The 18,055-nt window shown below is 42.1% G+C and overlaps 1 protein-coding gene across 2 annotated transcripts in view; it reads left to right on the forward strand.

The window, feature by feature from the left end:
- TMEM144 (transmembrane protein 144) overlaps nucleotides 1-12,523 on the forward strand; it is a 97,168-nt gene extending 84,645 nt beyond the window's left edge. For both annotated transcript variants that reach the window (XM_033941368.1, XM_033941357.1), the window contains 2 exons: nucleotides 3,789-3,842; nucleotides 9,760-12,523. In XM_033941368.1, the coding sequence (XP_033797259.1) occupies nucleotides 3,789-3,842; nucleotides 9,760-9,843 (138 nt within the window). In that variant the 3' untranslated portion in view covers nucleotides 9,844-12,523. The remainder of the gene's footprint in view (nucleotides 1-3,788; nucleotides 3,843-9,759) is intronic.
- The last annotated feature ends 5,532 nt before the right edge of the window (nucleotides 12,524-18,055 follow it).

Raw genomic sequence — 18,055 nt, forward strand, 5'->3', positions numbered from 1 at the left:
CAGGTTCTCGGCCAGACCTCTCAACCCGCCTCAACAACAGTCTCGCCGTCCTCGCCACCAGCATCAGCCTCAGACTCGTCCGCAGACTCAGCCTGCCAAGCCTCTTCCTTCATCAAAACCATCTCAACCCTTTTGACTCCTTTCTCCAGAGCATAGCCAGTCTTCCACCGTCGCTACCTCTCCCTCAATCTATCAGAGGACGTCTTCAACTTTTCCTCAGCCGTTGGGAGGTCATCACTTAGGACCAGTGGGTCCTCAACATCATTCGCCATGGCTACTCTCTCAACTTCCAGACTCTTCCCCCAGACCATCCTCCCGTAGAGTCTGCTTCTCACTCCTCCCAAACCCCCCTTCCAGCACCTTCTCTACCCTCAGGTTCTTCTCCTGTGCACAGACAACCAAGTCGCCATGTACTACATAAACAAGCAAGGCGGCACCGGATCTCCCCTCCTCTGTCAGGAGGCCATCCGCATCTGGACCTGGGCCACGGCCCACAGGCTCTTCCTCAAGGCTGTCTATATCCAGGGCGAACAGAACTCCCTGGCCGACAATCTCAGCCGCATCCTTCAACCTCACGAGTGGACCCTGGATCCTCCCACACTCCACTCCATCTTTGCTCTCTGGGGCACTCCTCAGGTGGACCTCTTTGCAGCTCCTCACAACCATCAGCTGCCCCAGTTCTGTTCCAGACTCTTCTCTCCTCATCGTCTGGCCCCGGATGCATTCCTGCTCGACTGGACGGATCGGTTCCTCTATGCCTTTCCTCCACTGCCTCTAATGTTGCGGACGTTATCCAAACTCCGCAGGGACAGAGCCACCATGATTCTCATCGCTCCTCGGTGGCCTCGCCAACACTGGTTCTCCCTCCTGCTCCAGCTCAGCTCCAGGGAGCCCATTCCTCTTCCTGTGTTTCCTACTCTACTTAAACAGTAGCATCAGTCTCTACTACATCCCAATCTGTCCTCGCTCCACCTGACAGCTTGGTTTCTCTCGGGCTGACCTCTCCAGAGAATCTGTCTCAGCCTGTCCGTCGTATTCTGGATGCCTCCAGGAAACCGGCCACCCTCCAATGTTACCATCAGAAGTGGACCTCCTCCTGGTGTCTGCTTCATCATCACGACCCCACCTCATTGGCGGTGGAAACTGTACTGGACTATTTGCTCTCTCTATCAGACGCTGGCCTCAAGTCTACCTCAATCAGAGTCCACCTCAGTGCCATCACTGCGTTTCATGAGCCTATCCTCGGAAAACCTCTCACGGCTCACCCACTGGTTTCCCGGTTCATGAGATGCCTCTTCAATGTCAAACCACCGCTGAAGCCTCCTCCAGTCGTCTGGGACCTGAATGTGGTTTTATCCGCCCTCATGAAACCTCCCTTTGAGCCTCTTGCCTCAAATTCACTCAAATTTCTTACGTGGAAGGTGCTCTTCCTCATTGCCATCACCTCTGCCAGGAGGGTTAGTGAGCTGCATGCACTGGTTGCCGACCCACCTTTCACTGTTTTTCACCATGACAAGGTGGTTCTGCGTACCCATCCTAAATTCCTCCCCAAGGTGGTCTCGGACTTTCATTTCAACCAGTCCATTGTGTTGCCTGTCTTTTTCCCTAAACCCCATTCTCATCCTGGGGAACAGGCATTGCACACGCTGGACTGTAAGCGTGCCCTTGCTTACTACCTTGACCGTACCAGGGCTCACCACTCGTCTCCTCAGCTCTTTTTGTCCTTCGATCCTAACCGCCTAGGTCGTCCTGTCTCTAAACGGACGCTTTCCAACTGGCTTGCTGCCTGCATTGCGTTCTGTTATGCTCGGGCCGGTCTCTCACTGGAAGGTGCTGTCACGGCCCACAGAGTCAGAGCTATGGCTGCTTCTGTGGCTTTCCTCCGTTCCACGCCCATTGAGGAAATCTGCAAGGCTGCCACTTGGTCCTCAGTTCACACGTTCACTACGCACTACTGTCTGGATACCTTCTCCAGGCGGGATGGGCACTTCGGCCAATCTGTGTTACACAATTTATTTTCCTAATGGCCAACCATCCCTCTTCCCCTCTCTGTTAGCTTGGAGGTCACCCATACGTTAAGAATATGCTGCCTGCTTGTCCTGGGATAAAGCACAGTTACTTACCGTAACAGGTGTTATCCAGGGACAGCAGGCAGATATTCTTACGTCCCACCCACCTCCCCGGGTTGGCTTCTTAGCTGGCTTATCTTAACTGGGGACCACGCACTCCTCCATCGGGCGGGAAGGCACTCGCGCATGCGCGGTGCGGCCAACTAGAACTTTCTAGTAAAAAGTGTCCGTACCGGGGCTCCGTCGGTGACGTCACCCATACGTTAAGAATATCTAATAATAATAATAATAATAATAACTTTATTTTTCTATACCGCCATAGTCAGGCGACTTCTAGGCGGTTTACATAGTAAGAAGGCTGGACATTCAGCGAATAACAAGTACAGTACAATACTAATACAATACAATAAATCCACATATAATACAGTAGAGTGAGTCCAAATTCAATATCATACAATAAGTTTAAATACAGTACCGAATAAAGAGTCTAGATGCAGTACAATAGTCTGAATGGTAACTTACATATTAATTGGAGGTCTAAGGGTAATGAGTGTCTGAAAGATTTAGAACATCCATGAGAGGGGTCTTAGTGGGGAGGGGACCGTTTTAGCCAAAGAATTTAGCGAATAGGGTGGTTTTGATCGATTTGCGGAAAGTATTATAAGTCATGTTTGGTTCGTTTATGTGGTTTTTCAGCCAGGTTTGCTGTCTGTTCGCTTCGAACTGGAAGGTTCTGTCCAAGAAGGATTTGTATCTGCAGCCTGTAATCTTTGGGTATGCAAAGATGTTTTTGTTTCTGGTCGTTCTTGTGGGGTTGTGTAGGGTGAAGTGAGTTTGTAGGTATGAAGGTGCTAGTCCCCAGGCTTGTTTGAAACAGGTGCAAGCGAATTTGAATAGAATTCGCGCTTCTATTGGAAGCCAGTGCAGCTTTTTATAGTAGGGGCTGATGTGATCGTTTTTCCTTAGTCCGAAAATTAGGCGAACGGCGGTGTTTTGTATTAATCTCAGTTTTATTATTGTTTTTTGTGGGATGCCTAGGTAGATGATGTTGCAGTAGTCAAGAAGGGATAGGATCAGTGCCTGTACCAGCAACCTGAATGAAGAAGGGTCAAAGTATTTTTTTATGGTTCTTAGTTTCCATAGCGTGTAGAAGCATTTTTTCACTAGTGAGTTTGTGTGGTCGGTCATAGTTAGGTGAGTGTCAAGAGTGATGCCCAGTATTTTTATGTTTTTGGAAATTGCGTATTCGTGATTATTTATTTTTATCGATGTTCTCGTAATTTTGTCATTGGGACTAGCCAGAAAGACTTTTGTTTTTTCTGCGTTTAGTTTTAGTTTGAAATTAGTGGTCCATTTATCGATTTCGGTCATTGTGTTTGAGAGATTATCTACAATTTCTTTTGTGATGTCGTTTAAGGGTATGAGGATGGATATGTCATCCGCATAAATGTAGTATATTAAATTTAGTTTTTGTAGTAGGTGACCTAAGGAGGCGATATAGATATTGAAAAGTGTGGGGGATAGGGGGGAACCTTGAGGTACGCCTGAAGGGTTTTTCCATGGTTTAGAGTAGTTTCCATTGCCTGCTGTCCCTGGATAACACCTGTTACGGTAAGTAACTGTGCTATATCTGATCTGGAAATGGTTGTGAGAGAATTGCTTCTTGAAAAAAAAATTCAGTCAGAAACAAATTCAAATTGGACTTTTTTTTTTTTTTAGGGTCCTGGTTTTATTGCTGCTCTGTGGGGAGTTGTAATATTCAAGGAAATACAGGTATGTATAAGTCTTGATGGGGTGCTCTATTAAATTAGCTGTATGTGCTGATGTGCAGATTTTATTTGATCAAAGTGAATGTACACTTCTCCCTCGTTATTCGCGGGGGATACGGGCAGAGCCGGACCGCGAATGGCGAAAAGCCGTGATTATCCGGCTCTGACCCACCCCCACCTCCCTGCCGCCTTCCTGGCCTTACCTGGTGGTCTAGAGGGCTTTCGGGGCAGGAGCGATCTTCCTACGCTCCTGCCACGTGCAGATCGCCATGAGGAAATGGCTGCTGTGAGTTCCCGTAGTCTCTCGAGACTACGACGGGAACTCCCTACAGCCATTTCCTCATGGCGATCTGCACGGGGCAGGAGCGTAGGAAGATCGCTCCTGCCCCGAAAGCCCTCTAAACCACCAGGTAAGGCCGGGAAGGCGGCAGGGAGGTAAAAAATATGTTTTTTTTTTATTTTCCCCCTCCCCAGAAAAAAATCGCGATTATGTGAAATCGCAAGTGCAGAACTCGCGAATGGGGAGGGGAAAGTGTACTTCACTTCACACACTTTAACTGTCACTGGTGGCATTATGTTCACAAGCCACCTCATTCAATAAGTTTTCTTTTAAATTACTCAATAGGACCCCTGAGGAAGGAGTGTTTCTCCGAAACTGGGTTGGGTCCATATTCCATGTATATGAGAGCCATTTTTTAAGGATTACAATTTTGTATGTTTTTTAAATAAAGATTTCTGCATCTTGTACATTCCATTCTGCAGTTTCTTTCTTGTTTTTGGCTTAACAGACTATCCTTCCATTTTAAGAATGGTACCCAGAAAAATTATTCGTGCCCAGCTGGTGTTAAATCACAAAGCAACAAGCAAAAACTAAAAATAAAATGCTCTCTTCCAAAGTCAAAGCAGCCAAATAAAAAGAAGTGCATGGTAGTTTGCCATCTGTCTGAGTGGTCTGGCTCAGAAAAGGAAGCTAGGGACATTTTCATTCTTAGCTCCTCCCCCCTGTAAATCCTTAATAAAATCTGGCATGAAAGGTCTTATAGCAGGGTTTGGGATTCCACATTAGGAGTCTCTGCGTGGAAAAAGGATCTAGGTTTCATCATTGAGGATACGTTGAAATCCTCAGCTCAGTGTGCTGTGGCATCTAAAAAACCAAATGCAATGTTAGGAATTATCAGGAAAAGACTGGAAAACAAAGATAAAAATGTTATAATGCCCTTGTATCACTCTATGGTAGGGCTGCCCAAGTGCGGTCCTCGAGATCTACTGGCAGGCCAGGTTTTCTGGATATACACAATGAACATGCATGAGAGAGATTTGCATACCAAGAAGGCAGTGCAGGCAAATCTCTCTCATGCATATTCATTGTGGATATCCAGAAAACCTGGCCTGCCAGTAGATCTCGAGGACTGGATTTGGGCAGCCCTGCTCTATGGTATGGCTGCACCTCGTGTGCAATTCTGGTTGCCGTATCTCAAAAAAAGGTATAGCGGAATTAGAAAAGGTACAGAGAAGGGTGACAAAAGTTATAAAAGGAGTGGGATGACTTCCCTATGGGGAATGTCTAAAGTGGCTAGGGCTTTTCAGATTGGAGAAAAGGCAACTCAGGGGTAGAATGATGGGAGATTTATAAAATACTGAGTGAAGTGGAAAGGGTTGATATGAACCGCTTGTTTACTCTTTCCAAAAATACTAGGTCTAGGGAGCATGCATTGAATCTACTAAGTAGAATGAAAACAAACCAGAGAAAATATTTCTTCACTCAACATGTAATTAAACTCTGGAATTCATTGCCAGAGAATATGGTGAAACCTGCAGGGTTTCAAAAAGGTTTGAATAGTTTCCTAAAAAAAAAGTCCATAAGTCATTATTTAGATGGACTTAGGAAAATTCATTGCTTATTCCTAGGATAAGCAGTATAAAATCTGTTTTGCTCCTTGGACTCTTGCCAGGTACTTATGACCTGGATTGGCCACTGTTGAAAACAAGATACTCGGCTTGATGGGACCTTTGATCTATGCCAGTATGGTAAATCTTATATTCTTCCAGGGTGCATAGCAAGGTAGTCAATTTACAATGAGTGTCAGTAAGTGTTTGGGGGGGAGCAGAGAGAGCAGTATTCTTTGGTTGCAAATTGTTCTCTGGTGGTTGCAGTAGGAAGATGGGCTGGGAACTACAATTGCATCCAAATGGCAGATGAAATTTAATGTGGACAAATGCAAAGTGATGCACATTGATAAGAATAATTGAAGAGGGCTGACTGAGCCTACCAGCGTTTCATCTCCGGTCAGACACCCCTGCAGCCACCACCCGGCATTTGCCGATTCGGAGAGGAGGTCCTCTCTCCCTATTTAAGACCAGTGTAAGCCGCGGAAGAAGAGGGTTGACTGAGCCTACCAGCGTTTCATCTCCGGTCAGGCACCCCTGCAGCCACCACCCGGCATTTGCCGATTCGAAGAGGAGGTCCTCTCTCCCTATTTAAGACCAGTGTGAGCCGCGGAAGAAGAGGGCTGACTGAGCCTACCAGCGTTTCATCTCCGGTCAGACACCCCTGCAGCCACCACCCGGCATTTGCCGATTCGGAGAGGAGGTCCTCTCTCCCTATTTAAGACCAGTGTGAGCCGCGGAACGCGGCCCGCGGACGCGTGCCCAAGGCCGTGTGTCCGAAGGGGCGTGGCCAAAGGGGCAGGTCCTGCCCCTTTGAAGCCCCTTCGAAGCCACGAGGAGTGAGGAGCATTTCGGGGGAATATCATGGGAAAACGGAAAGCTAAGATCATATCTTCTTCTTTGAACGTGATTGGACCGATGGATCGCCATCTTTCCGTTTTAACTGGGACTCCTACAGAAGGTAGGTTTGAAATTCGATCCCAATCTGCTTCTATCTCTTCTGGCGAACCCACGCCTCCACCTCAGCCTCTTACAGCATTAAAGGAGAAGGCAGACTCTGTTTCTATATTAGGGTCAGAGCCAGCCTCTCCATTACTTTTAGAACTGGACACTAAAAATGTATCTGAGGGGGAACAATCTTTTACGGTATCTCCTGTCTCAATGCCTATTGGTCCTATTTCTAGGCCTGAGATAGGCAATAAACAAATTACGTTGCAAGATGTCTGGACTGTTGTAAATAGAATTGAGAACTCATTACAGGGCACTGTAGTTCAACTTTGTCAGTTTTCCTCAGAAATAACAAAGAAGGTGGCTGACCATGATTCTCAATTGGCAACTATGGGCAAGAAATTGGATAAAATAGAAACATCTGTTGTTGCAATACAATCAAGTGCTATATCTTATGTTAAGGATAATACTATATTACATCTTCAGTTGGAAAAAATGGAAAATAGTATGAGATCTAGAAACCTTAGGTTTTTGAATTTTCCTATTTCCCATTTTCTCTCCCCATTAGAACTACTAAAAATGTATTTTAAAGATATACTTTCCTATACAGGTTTAGAAAAGTTTTCTCCAGATAATCTTTATTATTTGCCTACCAGCATTAAAAAGATATCAGTAGAAGAAGGGGGGGAAGATCAATTAGTATCTCCTGATAGTTTAAATATTTCCCAATTTCTTGAATCATCAAAAGATTATATAGCCAAGAGAGCAACATTACTAGTCACCTTTATGACTGAAATAGAGAAACAAGATATACTTAAATTGTATTTTCTGAACAAAAATGCCCTGTTCTGTGGTCAACAGATAAATATCTTTCCAGATGTCTCTAGACAGACACAGTACAGGAGGAAGCAATTCCTGCAACTCAAGGCGAGAACCTTGGGTGTGGGTGCATCATTTTTTCTTAAGTTTCCCTGCAAATGTTTAGTGACTTTTCAGAATACTAGATATATATTTTTAGACCCAGTTCATCTAGAGAATTTTCTTGTAGATAAACCTAAATTGGATATATTACCTGTTACTAATGCAGAAGCTGAGAAGGAATGAATATAGAGATTTATTGCCTGGTGTTATAATTTATTGAATATTGATGTTTAGTTTCTTATATTATTTCTGGAGGATAAAATTGCGATAGGATTAGTCAACCCTCAATAATGTGGGCTTGCCAATGTATGTATTTTAATTTGAACTATTTTCTTTATATTTTGTATTTTTTGCTTGAGTTTGTTATGATATAACAATAAAAATTTATAAAAAAAAAAAAAAAGAATAATTGAAATCATAGTTAGGCAGGGTCCAACTTTTAAGAGGTAGCACCCAAGAAAAAGATCATTATGCTGAAATCTACTCAGTTTGTGGTTGCGGTAAAAAAAAGCAAATAGGATGCTTGGAATTATTAAGACCAAAAATATTATAATGCATCTGTATCGCTCTATGGCGTGCCCTCACTTTTGCAAGTTTTGGTTACCACATCTCAAAAAACATATAATAGAATTAGAAAATGTTCAAAGAAGAATGGCCAAAATGATAAAGGGGATGGAATTCCTTTCATATGAGAAAATACTGAAGAGGTTGAAGCTCTTCAGCTTGTAAAAGAGACAGTTTAGAAGAGATATTGTTGAGATCTACAAAATCCTGAATGGTGTAGAACGAGTAGGAGTGAATTGATTTTTTTTTTTTTTTACCCTTTCAAAATGTACAAAAACTAAGGGACACTCAATGAAATTACATGGGAATACTTTTTAAAACAAATGGGAGGAAACATTTTTTAACTCAAACAATAGTTAAGCTCTGGAACTTGTTGCCAGTGGAGGTGGTTACAATGGTTAGCATAGCTAGGTTTAAGAAAGATTTAGACAGGTTCCTGGAGGAAAAGTCCATAGTCTGCTATTGAGACAGAGAGGGTGGAAGTCACTGCTTGCCCTGGATTGGTAGCATGGAATGTTGTTACTATTTGGGTTTCTGTCATGTACTGTTACCTGGATTGACCACTATTAGAAACAGGAGATGAGCTAGATGGACCACTGGTCTGACCCAGTATGGCTGTTCTTATGTTCTTATACGTTAAAAGTATCTATTACTAAATGTAAGCCATTTCTGATATGAGCTATAGAATAATAATAATAATTTATTTTCTTATAAATTCCAGAAGTTCCAGGCGGTTCACAGCAAGAGAACTGAGACATTTCAGCGAAGACACAAAATACAGTAGAATTCAGTGGAATACAATACAATACAATACAATGCAATGCGATATAATACAATGTAAAATCATCGCATAAATTTGCCAAACAAATAAGTTTTCATCGATTTTCTGAACTCAGTAAGATTGGGATTGGGCAATTAGAGAACACATCCGAGAGTTCATTTTCCCCGCTTGAAAAACCAGAGTTTTGTCTAGAAAACTTTTAAAACAACAGCCTTTCAGAGGGGGGTACATAAACATGCCTGAGTTTCTTGTGTTCTTATTTGATATGAATAGTTTTAGTTGGGTGGATAAGTATGATGGTAGTAGCCCGAAGAGTGCTTTATAACAAATGCAGCCAAATTTAAAAATAACTCTAGCTTCGAAAGGGAGCCAATGAAGTTACACATAAAAAGGGCTTACATGGTCAAACTTTTTTAATCCAAAGATCAGACATACAGCCGCATTTTGAACCAGGTGAAGTCATAGCAATATTTTCTTGGTTGACCCTAGTTATGTGATATTACAATCGTCTAAGGTAGATAGGATGGTGAATTGAACTAGTATCCTAAAGGACACCATGTCAAAATATTTTTTTTATGGTTTTTAGTTTTCATAAAATAGCAAAGCATTTTTTAGTCAGTTAGTCCGTGTCTTTCTCAAACGTTAGGTGTCGGTCTAGAATAACTCCCAAGATTTTGATGTGACTTACTTATGTACATTATGTATTACTATTGCATACTTAAAACCATGGCAATCTTTGGCCTACTGCTCTTAATTTTAAGAGAAACCTGATGCGATACTTAATCTCTTCATAATCAATTGTTTTATTTTAACTCTACAGGGGCGAAAAAATTATGTGCTTCTTGGCGTGGCATTTTGCGTCATTTTGGCTGGGTCTCTCTGCACAGCTTTTTCAAAAATGTAAAGACTTAAGGAAGACTGGCATACAGAGCACTTAATCCAAGCAACATTCATTTATAGAGCTTGCATGTCAAGAGTTTCCAGGTCAATGAATATCTTCATTTTAAGAAGAAATCTAGGACATAAGGTTCCATGAAATGCGAAGAATGAGCTTCAGTTCTCCAGATTATGTTAAAATTTGAATTACTATAGAATAACACTTTTGCACGAGCATTAATCTTGTGTTCACTAGATTTTTTTTCATGCCAAACTTTTATTACTGGTAGTCAAAATTTGCTGCATGGCAGAACATTTTCTAGTTATTAATATTAGCAGATGTTTATACAAGCTGTTTCAAGACTGTTTTGCATTTTACAGTCGAATGCTCTGAATGTTCTATTGGATATTTCCAAAAGTTATGGAAAAGCTAATCAAGGTTAGGGAATTTTTTCACTCAAATGTTCTGCTAATATTCTGCATCTAAGACTGCAGCACTATCTAAATAGACTAAGATATGTCCTGAAGGAATTTCTTTAAATGGTCTTTTTCACTGACAAATGTTACTACTACTACTACTGATTTTATAGCACAGCCAGATGTACAGAGCGCTGTACATTAAACACATAAGAGACAATCCCTGCTTGATAGAACTTGCAATCTAATCAAAACAGATCAACTGGACAAATAGGGGTTAGGGAATTTCTTACAGAGGGAATGATAAAACAGACAGGGGTATTTTACAGATGAGTAGGAGTTAAAAGCAGCCTCGAAAAAGTAGGTTTTTAGCCTAGATTTGAACACTGCCAGAAATGTTACCATGTTTTGTAAATGGTTTTGGGCTTTGTTACAGCAAGACATTCTTGTCGGGTTGTGCCCTCTCCAGATTAACAAAATTCAAATGTGCTAGATCTGGGAGAGTAACTGCCATTAAAAAAATGTCTTGATCTGAATGTGGTTCTCACAAATGATCAGCCCCCAAAATTGGATTTTCTAGATTTTAATGAATTGCCTTTTTCAGGAATTATGAGTTAATGATATCTTATTGAAAAATAAGATATGGAACATACAATAAAATGATGCACATCAACAGGATGATAGTAAATGCAACCAAGAGAAGGATATTTCAACCGCAAGTCAACTGTACAGCAAATAACATTGATGTCCATTTATTTATAAGTTTATCAAGTTTAGAGTCAATGGCTGCAAGATTAAGTGACATCATCAGGAATTAATAAAGTTGGATGTGAATTTTAAAATATATGCCGATGATATACAGTTCTTGATACCAGTGGTTGACTCTGTCTGATGCACTTTTACGCCTTCAGAATTGTTTTCAAGTTGTTAAAACTTGGTTATATCAAAATCAGTTAAAGCTAAATGCTGTTAAAACTGAATTGGAGAGATTTCTGTCTAATAATGCTCGATAAGATGGTTGTTCCTGTTCTGCAACAATGTAAAATACTTGGGTGTTAGACTCAACATTATAGTTAGACCTCGCATTAAGTCTGTTATATCTCAAATCTTTTTTTAAGCTTCATTTGTTACAGAGATTGAGAGACTATCTTAGATGGAAAATTTTTGTACTGTAATCACTATGTTACTAACTCCAGTGTGTGATTGATTTAATTCACTGTACCTTGGTCTGCCCAAATAAGTGATACATGCATTACAAATTGCGTAAAATGCTGCTGCCCGAATTATTGTTCGAGCCTTATAATACCAATTTTGTGCAGTTTGCAGTGGCTACCCGTTGCCCAGCATGTTGAGTTTAAGATTCTGTGTTTGATTTTTTAAAGTACACTTCTCCCTCGGTGTTCGCGGAGGTTGGGTGCCGAGCTGGACCACGAAGTATGAAAAATCACGAATAAGTTTTCAGCCGGCTTTGACCCACCCCCGCCTCATTCTGGACCTTCACATCTCCCTCCCGGCATCCTAGACCTTACCTGGTGGTCTAGCCAGCTTTCGGGGCAGGAGCAATCTTCCTATGCTCCTGCCCCTTGCAGATCACTCATAGCAAATGGCTGCAGTGAGTTCGCGTAGTCTCTCGAGACTACGACGGGAACTCACGGCAGCCATTTTCTATGAGTGATCTGCACAGGGCAGGAGCGTAGGAAGATTGCTCCTGGGATGGCGGGGAAGGTCCGGAATTAGTTTCTCTTTTTTTAAATAAAAAATCATGAATAACCGAATCCGCGGATACTGAAACCGCGGATTCGGAGGGAGAAGTGTATTGATAGGCAAATATCCTGTAGTTTTGAGTTCGCTGTTCTGCCATTATCAACCAAAGAGAGCTTTGCGGTCTGAGAATCAGATGAAGCCTTGAAGTTCCGTCATTGAATCTGGTGAAATTGGTAAGAATTTGTCAGTCTATGGTATCAGTACAGGGTGCAGGTTTATGGAATTTGTTGCCAATTGAAATTGAGCAGTCTTCCACTGTGATGCAATTTACAAAAAGTGTGAAAACTGCTGTTTGAGAGAGAATATAAGCAAGTCTCTTCATTTATTACAGGCAGGTTCATTTTATTGTATTTCTGCAAAATGAGTAGAGATGATAGTTGAGTATAATTTTACAGGAGTTTTATCTTATTATATGTTTGTTTGTTACAGTTTATGTGTTTTTTGTAACCCGTGCAGAACTGTGGATGCAGCGGGCTATAAATTTTAAATAAAATAAAAATCAGTGTTTTATTTGAACACAAGGTTGACCCGTGGATCTCTCAGGTTTTTTCCTCCTCCTTTTTGTAGTCTTCTTTTATAGTCACCTTTCTACAGTTAGCTGTTGTTAGTTGTATTTTACAAGTGAGCCATTACATAAAGACTAGAGAATGACATGGGGAAAAAATCTGTCCCCGTCACCGGACCACTGTCCCTTCACCGCCCCGTCCCCACTGTCCCTTCACCGCCCCGTCCCTGCCGTCCCCTTCACTGCCCCATCCCCGCAGCATCCCCACCCTTCCCTCTCGCCACCTCACCGCACTTCAGCGGCCCGAGAATCTCCCTCCCTCCCCCTTACCTTCGCGGTGCGTTAGTGAAGAAACTTACTGAAGCCAGCGGAGACTTGAATGGTGGAATACTAAACAATAATATTTTATGATATAGGGTCACCCTATAGTCCTTCAGCATTTACCGGAAGTTGTGTCAGAGGAAAAGCCTCCGCCCACACACACGTGACTGCAGGCAGGCAGGCTTTGCCAGCTTCAGTAAGTTTCTTTACTAAAGCGCCGCAAAGGTAAGGGGGAGGGAGATAGATTTGGCCAGAAGGATGGAGGGAGGGGGCCATGCGCGATCCATGACCGTGCGCCTTAACTGCGGGGACAAGGCCATTCACCGCTCCAAGGGGCAGTGGATGGCCTTGCCCCCGTGCCTCAAGTGAGCACTTCCCCCACACACACACACACACACCGTTTCGGTGGGTTACCCGTGGCTAACCACGGGTAAATGCCACCTTGTCAATCTCTAATAAAGACATCAGGGCCTGTGGGTCTACTGAAGATTGAAGGGAAGATATTGAGGAAAGTTTAGCTTTATAAATGCTGAAGGACTATAGGGTGACCTTATATCATAAAATATTATTGTTTAGTATTCCACCATTCAAGGATGAGAAAGTAGCTAAAGAGTGTTGGGCAGATTTAGGAACCCTCATTCCAGCAATCTCAAAATATCTGAAATATAGTTAACGTGGAATTACAAAAAATCAGTATTAATTCCTCTTACAAATGTACATATCATCTATTAGGAAGGTTAAGCTAAGGATGCCTACTAGTGGGAATATATATTAAGTATGGGATGTGTAATTCTACCTTGCAGCACTTGTTCTAGAGCTGTTAGGTGATAACAGGGTTATTTGGCACAGATAGCCCAATACCTGGAGACTGTTTTACACATTAAAATACCCACTGAAGTAACTGGCTTTTGGATGACTTTTCAACTATTGCCTGAGGTGCTGTTTGAATAGATATGTCTGCTGGTCAGGCAAGGGATTCTTATTAATTGAAGGTCTTGCTAAGCCCCTGAACTCAATACAATGGCAAAACATTTATTGGTTATGGAATACTCCAAGTGCAGGTAATGGAAGAAATTTGAGAAAATCTGGGAACCTATTTGGAAGGGGATGTCACTTTGTATGCAGGTTCTCTGTCTGCACAAATTGTAAAAATTTAAAACCAACAAAAAATTAAATTTGAGATATTTTATTTAAAGTTCTTTAAGCTATGTATAGGTAATTGTAACAACGGTGAAACTAAAGTAGATAGAATTGCTAAACAATGCGATGGATGTGCTTGTTTTTGAGTGCAAATTAACTCAAAATACATCTCAATAGTCAACAAGCTAACACACATTTCATCATCCACCATCTGCAGTCATTCCCTTTTTTTCAATTTAATTTGTCAGAGCTGAAAATCCAAATTTGCAAAGACAAAAAGATCCAAACAGTAATAAAGCCTTGATTGCTTTGTTGCTCAAGTTAGGATAGCTACTGCATAAAAAATAAAACTAAAATTACTTGCTGTTAGTTTTCAAGGACCAATCATGTCAAAGAATGATGCTTGCTTACACACACAGACACTCATAACATTGAAAGACTCTTGTGTACGCAATGTACATAGCATCTATTTTAGTGTATGAAGGGAATTTTTTAAAATAAAGTAAAATTCTGGAATCTCTCGTGGCACACTTGGAATCTCTTTGGGGCACACCACTTTGCTGTGGCACACAGTTTGAGAGACACTGATATAGAAAAATGTACATTGAATTTAATTAAAAATGCATATGACATATACTGTACCCTCTCGCAAATTGGTGCAATGTCTCCATAACAGCTTAAAGGACTGCTTGATTGCGAGCTTTTAGTTTGTGCAATGAATTACATGACTGTATAGTTAATGCCTCATGTCAGGGTGACAACTTAATTTGGGGATTAGGTAAAGGATACTGTATCCCAGGCTAAAGAGGATAGTACTACTATTAAAAAATTTGGTACTCTTAAGAACGTTCAAAGAGTGCCTAAGTTCCATCCATAGAACTCATCTATTTGAAGCCCAAACTAAGCTCAAAAGTAGACCTGGTTTTCATTTGCCTACATTATAGGCATGATATGGACGCCCTGGGTCGCTTAGTGTTATGTAAATGAATTGAAGGATCCCACTAGGGATCAGGCGATACTGGACTGATACTCACCAGCGGAGACAGTGTCACAGAAGTTTCGGTGGGCGAAGCGTTGGTTTCCAGTGACCACAACATGGTGTGGTTTCACCTCAGGAAAGGTTTCACTAAATCAAACACATCCACAAAGGTCCTTAGCTTTAAGGGTACTAACTTCAAGAGCATGGGAAATTTTGTCTATGAGGCGCTGCAAAATCAGGACACAACACATAGTGTGGAGGTACTGTGGTCTACTATAAAATCTACCCTACAGGAAGCAACCAACATCTATATGAAAACAGTGAGCAAACGGCGGAGAAATAATTAACCTCAATGGTTCTCCACGGAGATCTCGGAACTCGTGAAACAGAAGAAAAGAGCATTTGTATCCTACAAGCAATCAGAAAGACTAGAAGCTAAAGAAAACTATCTGGCGAAATCTAGAATTGTTAAAGCAGCAGTCAGAGATGCCAAACTTCGGATGGAAGAGAATCTAGAAAAGACTATTAAAAAAGGGGATAAATCCTTTTTCAGGTATGTTATGACAGAAAAAGGAACACAGATGGGATAGTGTGCCTTAGGAATCCCGATGGTAATTATATAGAATCGGACTCCGATAAAGCTAAACTACTCAATGAATACTTCTGCTCAGTCTTTACCTGCGAGGCGCTGGGATCCAGTCCACAGCTGCAGGCAAGGGAGAGCTCAGAAGACCCGTTCTGGAATTTTAAGTTTACCACCGGCAGCGTCTAGCAAGAACTATCAAGGCTCAAAATGAATAAAGCCATGGGACCGGATAAACTACATCCCAGAGTGCTTAGGGAGTTGAGAGATGTCTTTACGGAACCGTTAGCTACGCTCTTCAATCTTTCCCTGAGTACAGGAAGAGTCGCATTGGACTGGAAAACAGCTGTCATTCCGTTGCACAAAAAGGGATGCTGGACGGAGGCTGCAAATTACAGACCGGTAAGTCTCACATCAATAGAAACATAGAAGATGACGGCAGAAAAGGGCCACGGCCCAACAAGTCTGCCCACTCTAATGACCCCCATAATATCTTCCTTGAAGTGATCCCACATGTTTATCCCATTTTCTCTTAAAATCCAGCACGCTGCTGGCCTCAATTACCTGCAATAGAAGACTATTCCAACGATCAACCACCTTTCGGTGAAGAAATACTTCCTGGTGTCACTATGAAATCTCCCATCCCTGAGTTTCAACAGATGTCCTCTTGTCGCCGTAGGTCCTTTAAGAAAAAAGATATCCTCTTCTACCTCAATACGGCCCATGACATTTGAACGTCTCAATCATGTCTCCCCTCTCTCTATGTTCCTCGAGTCAGTATAGCTGCAACTTACCCAGCCATTCCTCATATGGGAGATCCTTGAGTCCTGAGATCATCATGATGGCCATTCACCGACTCAATTCTCCGCACATCTTTTTGATAATGTGGTCTCCAGAATTGTACACAATATTCTAGATGAGGTCTCACCATGGATCTGTACAACGGCATTATAACTTTGGGCTTCCGGCTGATGAAACTTCTTCAGATACAACCCATCATTTTTCTAGCCTTGGATGAAGCTTTCTCTACTTGATTGGCAGTCTTCATGTCTTCACTAATGATCACCAAGTCCCTTTCTGCTGCAGTTCTTGCTAAGGTCTCACAATTTAGGGTATAAGTTCTGCATGGATTTCTGCTGCCAATGTGAATGACCTTACACTTTTTGGCATTAAAACTTAGTTGCTAAGTTGAGTACCAATGTTCCAATAAGAGTAGGTCCTGCATCATACAGTCGGGCACTGTGGTTTTGCCTACTATGTTGCATAGTTTGGTGTCATCGGCGAATAATGTAATTTTCCCTTGAAGCCCCTGAGCCAAGTCCCTTACGAAGATATTAAATAAGATTGGACCCTAGACCGAGCCCTGAAGCACTCCACTGTTCACTTCCGACGTTTCGGAGAGAGTGCCGTTCACCACCACCCTCTGAAGTCTACCTTTGAGCCAGTCTTTTACCCATGCAGTTAACGTTTCTCCTAATCCCATCAAACTCATCTTGCTCAATAACCTGCGGTGTGGGACACTATCAAAAGCCTTACTGAAGTCCAAGTACACGACGTCCAGGGACTCCCCCCATATCCAGCTTTTTCATTACCCAGTCAAAGAAGCCAATCAAATTGGATTGGCAGGACCTTCCCTTTGTAAATCCATGTTGATGGGGATCTCGTAGATTCTCATCGTTCAGGATCGTATCTAATTTGTGTTTGATTAGTGTTTTCATAATTTTACTCACTATCGATGTGAGACTCACCTGTCTATAATTTGCAGCTTCTGTCCTGCATCCTTTTTTGTGGAGTGGAATTACATTAGCTGTTTTCCAGTCCAATGGGACTCTTCTTGTACTTAGGGAAAGATTGAAGAGTGCGGATAACGGTTCCTCCAGGACATCACTCAACTCCCTAAGCACCCTGGAATGTAGTTTGTCTGGTCACATGGCTTTGTTCACTTTGAACTTTGAAAGTTCTTAGTAGACGCTGCTGGACATAAACTCAAAATCTCGAAACAGGTCTTCCGAGCTCTCTCTTGTCTGCAGCTGTGGACCGGATCCTGGCGCCTCGCAGGTAAAGACTGAGCAGAAGTATTTATTTAGTAGTTCAGCTTTATCGGAGTCCGATTCTACATATTCCCGTCTGGTTTCCTAAGGCGCACTATCCCATCTGTGTTCCTTTTTCTGTCACTAATATACCTGAAGAAAGATTTATCCCCCTTTTTAATGTTCTTTGCTAGATTCTCTTCCATCCGGAGTTTGGCTTCTCTGACTGCTGTTTTGACAGCTCTAGACTTGGCCAGATAGTCTTCTTTAGTCTCTCATTTTCCTGATTGTTTTCAGGAGATAAATGCTCTTTTCTTCTTTTTACGAAGTCCGAGATCTCCGCAGAGAACCACTGAGGTTTATTGTTTCTCCGCCGTTTACTTACTGTTTTTATATTAGAGTTGGTTGCTTCGTGTAGGGTAGATTTCAGAGCTGACCACATTACCTCTACATTATCTGTTGTGGCCTGGTTTTGCAGCGCCTGATAGATGAAATCTCCCA

This window comes from Geotrypetes seraphini, chromosome 1 (assembly GCF_902459505.1).
Source record: "Geotrypetes seraphini chromosome 1, aGeoSer1.1, whole genome shotgun sequence".
NCBI classification, from domain to species: Eukaryota; Metazoa; Chordata; class Amphibia; order Gymnophiona; family Dermophiidae; genus Geotrypetes; species Geotrypetes seraphini.